An 8,754-nucleotide genomic window follows, 5' to 3' on the forward strand; every position below is an offset into this window, starting at 1 on the left:
GGTTTTATGATTAAATCCTGCGGAAATACAGATTCACTAAAACTCATGGAATTTGTTAGTTTAAACCCCTAAGTCTACATTGTTGATCCATTTTAGCCATTTATACGAGTTATATTGATGGTATATGATGAATGTTAACTACATTCAACAGTTAACATATTTGAATTTTGAAATGGGTGTGCGTTGTATATTTTGGGATACAAGGAGTACTAAATTATATAAGTGTGTCATGGGGAATAGTGACTTGTACCGTATTTTACTCTAAAAACAGTACTATAAAAATGTTGAGGGTTGCATGTCCATGCTTTCCGAGAGGCCTGCATGTCCTGCACTTCTTTTGAGTAATAGCAAGACAACCGGGAATACCAAGCCTAGAGCTATTTCTGGCTATTGAACAAGTGTTCGCTGATAAACAAGCCAGCCAGCGATCTATGGGGCTCACCGTACGTCCATGCCTCGTTTGCTTGCCTCTGCCGGCCATAAATACACAGAAGCCAGCTACAACATCGATCGCCACACACATCCATCCATCCTTCTCCATCGATCAAGAAATAAACAAGGTTATGTGCAACTTACTTGCTAGCTCACCAATGGCCTCCTCGTCGTCCTCCTTCCTACTCGCGGCGGTGGCGTTGGCAGCACTGTTTGCCATCGGGTCGTGCGGCACCGAGCTCACCCTCACGATCGGTAAGGACTCCAGCTCCACCAAACTATCCCTCATCACCAATGTCGCCATCTTCGAGGTGTCGGTCAAGCCGAAGGGCGCCACAGACTTTTCGGACGACCTCAAGGAGTCGCCAGCCAACACCTTTACCTTCGACAGCAAGGAGCCGATCAAGGGACCTATCTCCTTCCGCTTCGCTGCGAAGGCTGGTGGCTACCGTGTTGTCGATGATGTCATCCCTGCTAACTTTAAGGCCGGTGCAGTTTACAAGACCGGCGAACAAGTCTGAGTAATGGACGCATGTGCTCTTCTGACGCATAGAGATTATATTGACCTCTAAAATAAACTTTTTAGAGAGACCGATGGTACAGAACGAGCATGCCAAAAATTCATTTTCTATGCTTGTTTTGTGGTAGGCTACCATGAAATAAAGTATACTATGTTCTCCTCCCGCGTGTTGCTGTGGAGCTATATATGCACACTTTACAATATTGTTTATGTATGGTAAAATAGTATTTGTGTATCTTCATATAGATGGCTATGTACTTTGGTTTTCTAAACTTCTAATACATATATGTATGTGAGAATCAATAAAGCATGTTTACCTTGTGTTGCATGTCAGAAATGCAATGAAAGTTGAATTTACACGTGATCATTTTCAACACAAATTGCTCAATGGACCAAACCATGACACGAAAATATTATCACAAACCAATTAATACATAATTTAACTTCGTGAACCGGTCTTCCCATATGGCCGTCACTACGTTGCGTTGTCAAGGGGTGTGTTCTGAGCAGCGATTAGGATTCTAAACAAGCCAAACAAAATTGAACCCACAAAAAAGAGCACCTAGAATATTCCGTATAAGGATGGCATCTGTTGGAATCATGAATTATGTTTGTTTTAGTAAAATTTGACTATAGTTTTATCTTGGCTAAGGGCTAGTCAAGGCCAACAAATTCTGTTTTGTTTTATTCATGTTGCAAGTTCCTCGTTGTTTTATAACATTTATATACTTCTCCAATTGTAACTAATTTAATATCAGATAATGCCATGCTACTGTAAAAGGATTAATGGACATAGACCATTTTTAATTACAGTGGAAGACCGGCCAAGTCACCGCTTGTGAAAAGCATCATAAGCAGAGCATAAGGACAATGCCCACCTGATCTATGTAAATGTTACTATATATAGGGAAGCCATATTAAGTCACCATCCCTATCAATGACTATAGATACGTGGACCAAGCCACAACTCTTAATGGTTTTGGTGATTGAAATGGTAACCCAATCACTAAGACTAACATGTATGCTAAGATGCGTTTCATGACTTCTCTTAGATCACACAAAGATATTAAAGCCATGATGAACCCAATCACTAGGACTTGTCTTATGAATTTGGATTTAGAGTAAATAAAAATTGTATGATGTTAGGTTCAAGTTGTAAATATTTTCACATGCTCTCGAACAAGTAAAAGACCACTAAAACTAAAGTCTGGAGGAGAAAGATATGGGAAAATACCAAAACATCAAATTGTGCGCATGATTATATGGTCATTTTAATTCGCTGGACCAAGTATTTTTGCAAAATCCTGCATGGACAGTATGGCCATGGAAACAACATTTGGAAGAAGGACCTCTGACTCAAATACCGAAGCATCAAAGTGCGCGCAACATTCCGGTATTCACATGATGATCAAATGTGAATTTTTATTAGTCAAGTGAAGTATTTTTGCAAAACCTTACACAGCACGTCACAAGCTTTCTATACTGTACAAGGTAATTTGAAACAAAGTTCGAAGCAAGAAGTTATGACCAAAAATTGAAAAGCCAGTTTCCTAAAAATAGTTTGAAAGGATGTTCCGGTTTGAAGGATTTTAGGGTCATTGTACGAATTGCTCATGGGCCACCAGACCCGACAAGTGCATTGTGTGGGCTTCAACCATGTTTTTTACCTGTAACCTGACCCAACCTTGGAAACCCGAGAAATAGCCCGAACTGGCCCTATGTGTCCAACGGGTGAGAATGGTCCAAAAATTTTACCCCGACAATCTTTTTGGCCTTGATCTGTCATTTGATTAGGTCTAACTGTATCATATGCTAACAACAAGAAGCAAAGCACAAATTATTGTATGGTCGCATGATGATCCATCATTACCATTTTTTGTGTCACTGTACCTTCCGGTGTTCACAAAAATGTTACCATTGTTCGTTGGTGCAACATCTAGTTGAATTCACAGTATAATCCAGTGTTTACATTTATTTCACCATATCATCTAGTGTTCTCAGGAAGTATGACCACTGGAGCAGCATGTTGGCTCGCTTGGGGCTATTTATACCCTTGCAACCAGACATTTTTAAGCGGGTTGGGGAGTAGAGAAGTTACAGGGACTTGCTAGACTTGAGGGTGATACACTCCAATCACATATGAGAGCTTAGTGATTATACCAAATTGTCGGGGTGAGTAAAAAAGCAGTGCTTGGCACAGCTGGAGAAAATTAGAATAGAATACAGGTTCAATCCAGGCCTGTTTGTTAAGACGGAGTGGAATTTTTTATCACGCTAATACTGAATTTTGAAAACACATCCAAAAGACTAGACAATGGGTGGGTGGGACCCTGTTGGGTGTGTGTTATTCTTTCGCTCTTTTATAGCATTAATAATAATAATAATAGTAGTAGTAGTAGTAGTAGTAGTAGTAGTAGTAGTAGTAGTAGTAGTAGTAGTAGTAGTAGTAGTAGTAGTAGTTGTTGTAGTAGTAGTAATGATGATATAGATAGATAGAGTAGATATGGATTGCAGCAGACATACATTATACTAGTATTGGTCAAAAATTAAGTTAACAGATTTGAATTTTGAAATGGGTGTGCGTTGTATATTTTGGGATACAAGGAGTACTAAATTTGTATAAGTGTGTCACTGGGAATTGTGACTTGTACCGTATTTTACTCTAAAAACAGTACTTTAAAAACGTTGAGGGTTGCATGCCCATGCTTTATTTTTGAGAGGTCTGCATGTCCTGCACTTCTTTTGACTGACAGCAAGAAAACCGGGAGTGCCTAGCCCAGATCTATTTGTGGCAATTGAACAAGTGTCCGCCGATAAACAAGCCAGCCAGCGATCTATGGGGCTCACCTTACGTCCATGCCTATTTTGCTTGCCTCCGCCAACCATAAATACGCAGCGTCCAGCTACAACATCGATCGCCACACACATCCCACATCCATCCATCCCTCTCCATCGATCAAGAAATAAACAAGTTTCTGTGCCAACTTACTTGCTAGCTCACCAATGGCCTCCTCGTCCTCCTCCTTCCTGCTCGCGGCGGTGGCGTTGGCAGCACTGTTTGCCATCGGGTCGTGCGGCACCGAGCTCACCCTCACGATCGGTAAGGACTCCAGCTCCACCAAACTATCCCTCATCACCAATGTCGCCATCTCCGAGGTGTCGGTCAAGCCGAAGGGCGCCACAGACTTTTCGGACGACCTCAAGGAGTCGCCAGCCAACACCTTTACCTTCGACAGCAAGGAGCCGATCAAGGGACCTATCTCCTTCCGGTTCGCTGCGAAGGCTGGTGGCTACCGTGTTGTCGATGATGTCATCCCTGCTGACTTTAAGGCCGGTGCAGTTTACAAGACCGGCGAACAAGTCTGAGTAATGGACGCATGTGCTCTTCTGACGCATAGAGATTATATTGACCTCTAAAATAAACTTTTTAGAGAGACCGATGGTACAGAACGAGCATGCCAAAAATTCATTTTCTATGCTTGTTTTGTGGTAGGCTACCACGAAATAAAGTATACTATGTTCTCCTCCCGCGTGTTGCTGTGGAGCTATATATGCACACTTTACAATATTGTTTATGTATGGTAAAATAGTATTTGTGGATCTTCATATAGATGGCTATGTACTTTGGTTTTCTAAACTTCTAATACATATATGTATGTGAGAATCAATAAAGCATGTTTACCTTGTGTTGCATGTCAGAAATGCAATGAAAGTTGAATTTACACGTGATCATTTTCAACACAAATTGCTCAATGGACCAAACCATGACACGAAAATATTATCACAAACCAATTAATACATAATTTAACTTCGTGAACCGGTCTTCCCATATGGCCGTCACTACGTTGCGTTGTCAAGGGGTGTGTTCTGAGCAGCGATTAGGATTCTAAACAAGCCAAACAAAATTGAACCCACAAAAAAGAGCACCTAGAATATTCCGTATAAGGATGGCATCTGTTGGAATCATGAATTATGTTTGTTTTAGTAAAATTTGACTATAGTTTTATCTTGGCTAAGGGCTAGTCAAGGCCAACAAATTCTGTTTTGTTTTATTCATGTTGCAAGTTCCTCGTTGTTTTATAACATTTATATACTTCTCCAATTGTAACTAATTTAATATCAGATAATGCCATGCTACTGTAAAAGGATTAATGGACATAGACCATTTTTAATTACAGTGGAAGACCGGCCAAGTCACCGCTTGTGAAAAGCATCATAAGCAGAGCATAAGGACAATGCCCACCTGATCTATGTAAATGTTACTATATATAGGGAAGCCATATTAAGTCACCATCCCTATCAATGACTATAGATACGTGGACCAAGCCACAACTCTTAATGGTTTTGGTGATTGAAATGGTAACCCAATCACTAAGACTAACATGTATGCTAAGATGCGTTTCATGACTTCTCTTAGATCACACAAAGATATTAAAGCCATGATGAACCCAATCACTAGGACTTGTCTTATGAATTTGGATTTAGAGTAAATAAAAATTGTATGATGTTAGGTTCAAGTTGTAAATATTTTCACATGCTCTCGAACAAGTAAAAGACCACTAAAACTAAAGTCTGGAGGAGAAAGATATGGGAAAATACCAAAACATCAAATTGTGCGCATGATTATATGGTCATTTTAATTCGCTGGACCAAGTATTTTTGCAAAATCCTGCATGGACAGTATGGCCATGGAAACAACATTTGGAAGAAGGACCTCTGACTCAAATACCGAAGCATCAAAGTGCGCGCAACATTCCGGTATTCACATGATGATCAAATGTGAATTTTTATTAGTCAAGTGAAGTATTTTTGCAAAACCTTACACAGCACGTCACAAGCTTTCTATACTGTACAAGGTAATTTGAAACAAAGTTCGAAGCAAGAAGTTATGACCAAAAATTGAAAAGCCAGTTTCCTAAAAATAGTTTGAAAGGATGTTCCGGTTTGAAGGATTTTAGGGTCATTGTACGAATTGCTCATGGGCCACCAGACCCGACAAGTGCATTGTGTGGGCTTCAACCATGTTTTTTACCTGTAACCTGACCCAACCTTGGAAACCCGAGAAATAGCCCGAACTGGCCCTATGTGTCCAACGGGTGAGAATGGTCCAAAAATTTTACCCCGACAATCTTTTTGGCCTTGATCTGTCATTTGATTAGGTCTAACTGTATCATATGCTAACAACAAGAAGCAAAGCACAAATTATTGTATGGTCGCATGATGATCCATCATTACCATTTTTTGTGTCACTGTACCTTCCGGTGTTCACAAAAATGTTACCATTGTTCGTTGGTGCAACATCTAGTTGAATTCACAGTATAATCCAGTGTTTACATTTATTTCACCATATCATCTAGTGTTCTCAGGAAGTATGACCACTGGAGCAGCATGTTGGCTCGCTTGGGGCTATTTATACCCTTGCAACCAGACATTTTTAAGCGGGTTGGGGAGTAGAGAAGTTACAGGGACTTGCTAGACTTGAGGGTGATACACTCCAATCACATATGAGAGCTTAGTGATTATACCAAATTGCCGGGGTGAGTAAAAAAGCAGTGCTTGGCACAGCTGGAGAAAATTAGAATAGAATACAGGTTCAATCCAGGCCTGTTTGTTAGGACGGAGTGGAATTTTTTATCACGCTAATACTGAATTTTGAAAACACATCCAAAAGACTAGACAATGGGTGGGTGGGACCCTGTTGGGTGTGTGTTATTCTTTCGCTCTTTTATAGCATTAATAATAATAATAATAGTAGTAGTAGTAGTAGTAGTAGTAGTAGTAGTAGTAGTAGTAGTAGTTGTTGTAGTAGTAGTAATGATGATATAGATAGATAGAGTAGATATGGATTGCAGCAGACATACATTATACTAGTATTGGTCAAAAATTAAGTTAACAGATTTGAATTTTGAAATGGGTGTGCGTTGTATATTTTGGGATACAAGGAGTACTAAATTTGTATAAGTGTGTCACTGGGAATTGTGACTTGTACCGTATTTTACTCTAAAAACAGTACTTTAAAAACGTTGAGGGTTGCATGCCCATGCTTTATTTTTGAGAGGTCTGCATGTCCTGCACTTCTTTTGACTGACAGCAAGAAAACCGGGAGTGCCTAGCCCAGATCTATTTGTGGCAATTGAACAAGTGTCCGCCGATAAACAAGCCAGCCAGCAATCTATGGGGCTCACCTTACGTCCATGCCTATTTTGCTTGCCTCCGCCAACCATAAATACGCAGCGTCCAGCTACAACATCGATCGCCACACACATCCCACATCCATCCATCCCTCTCCATCGATCAAGAAATAAACAAGTTTCTGTGCCAACTTACTTGCTAGCTCACCAATGGCCTCCTCGTCCTCCTCCTTCCTGCTCGCGGCGGTGGCGTTGGCAGCACTGTTTGCCATCGGGTCGTGCGGCACCGAGCTCACCCTCACGATCGGTAAGGACTCCAGCTCCACCAAACTATCCCTCATCACCAATGTCGCCATCTCCGAGGTGTCGGTCAAGCCGAAGGGCGCCACAGACTTTTCGGACGACCTCAAGGAGTCGCCAGCCAACACCTTTACCTTCGACAGCAAGGAGCCGATCAAGGGACCTATCTCCTTCCGGTTCGCTGCGAAGGCTGGTGGCTACCGTGTTGTCGATGATGTCATCCCTGCTGACTTTAAGGCCGGTGCAGTTTACAAGACCGGCGAACAAGTCTGAGTAATGGACGCATGTGCTCTTCTGACGCATAGAGATTATATTGACCTCTAAAATAAACTTTTTAGAGAGACCGATGGTACAGAACGAGCATGCCAAAAATTCATTTTCTATGCTTGTTTTGTGGTAGGCTACCACGAAATAAAGTATACTATGTTCTCCTCCCGCGTGTTGCTGTGGAGCTATATATGCACACTTTACAATATTGTTTATGTATGGTAAAATAGTATTTGTGGATCTTCATATAGATGGCTATGTACTTTGGTTTTCTAAACTTCTAATACATATATGTATGTGAGAATCAATAAAGCATGTTTACCTTGTGTTGCATGTCAGAAATGCAATGAAAGTTGAATTTACACGTGATCATTTTCAACACAAATTGCTCAATGGACCAAACCATGACACGAAAATATTATCACAAACCAATTAATACATAATTTAACTTCGTGAACCGGTCTTCTCATTTGGCCGTCACTACGTTGCGTTGTCAAGGGTTGTGTTCTGAGCAGCGACTAGGATTCTAAACAAGCCAAACAAAATTGAACCCACAAAAAAGAGCACCTAGAATATTCCGTATAAGGATGGCACCTAGATCACACAAAGATATTAAAGCCATGATGAACCCAATCACTAGGACTTGTCTTATGAATTTGGATTTAGAGTAAATAAAAATGTATGATGTTAGGTTCAAGTTGTAAATATTTTCACATGCTTTCGAACAAATAAAAGACCACTAAAACTAAAGTCTGGAGGAGAAAGATATGGGAAAATACCAAAACATCAAATTGTGCGCATGATTATATGGTCATTTTAATTCGCTGGACCAAGTATTTTTGCAAAATCCTGCATGGACAGTATGGCCATGGAAACAACATTTGGAAGAAGGACCTCTGACTCAAATACCGAAGCATCAATGTGCGCGCAACATTCCGGTATTCACATGATGATCAAATGTGAATTTTTATTAGTCAAGTGAAGTATTTTTGCAAAACCTTACACAGCACGTCACAAGCTTTCTATACTGTACAAGGTCATTTGAAACAAAGTTCGAAACAAGAAGTTATGACCAAAAATTGAAAAGCCAGTTTCCTAAAAATA

The 8,754-nt window shown here is 40.5% G+C and overlaps 3 protein-coding genes across 3 annotated transcripts; all 3 read left to right on the forward strand.

Moving 5' to 3' along the window:
- Positions 1-590: 590 nt before the first annotated feature.
- LOC136507055 (pollen allergen Phl p 2-like) lies at positions 591-953 on the forward strand. Its single transcript, XM_066501906.1, has one exon. The coding sequence runs from the start codon at positions 591-593 to the stop codon at positions 951-953; it is 363 nt and encodes a 120-aa protein (XP_066358003.1).
- Positions 954-3,867: 2,914 nt separating this feature from the next.
- On the forward strand, positions 3,868-4,638 carry LOC136509288 (pollen allergen Phl p 2-like). The gene has a single exon (XM_066504101.1). It carries the CDS (start codon positions 3,956-3,958, stop codon positions 4,316-4,318), a length of 363 nt encoding a protein of 120 aa, XP_066360198.1. The 5' UTR covers positions 3,868-3,955; the 3' UTR covers positions 4,319-4,638.
- Positions 4,639-7,204: 2,566 nt separating this feature from the next.
- LOC136509295 (pollen allergen Phl p 2-like) lies at positions 7,205-7,976 on the forward strand. The gene has a single exon (XM_066504107.1). It carries the CDS (start codon positions 7,294-7,296, stop codon positions 7,654-7,656), a length of 363 nt encoding a protein of 120 aa, XP_066360204.1. The 5' UTR covers positions 7,205-7,293; the 3' UTR covers positions 7,657-7,976.
- The last annotated feature ends 778 nt before the right edge of the window (positions 7,977-8,754 follow it).

This window comes from Miscanthus floridulus, chromosome 15 (assembly GCF_019320115.1).
Source record: "Miscanthus floridulus cultivar M001 chromosome 15, ASM1932011v1, whole genome shotgun sequence".
NCBI lineage: Eukaryota > Viridiplantae > Streptophyta > Magnoliopsida > Poales > Poaceae > Miscanthus > Miscanthus floridulus.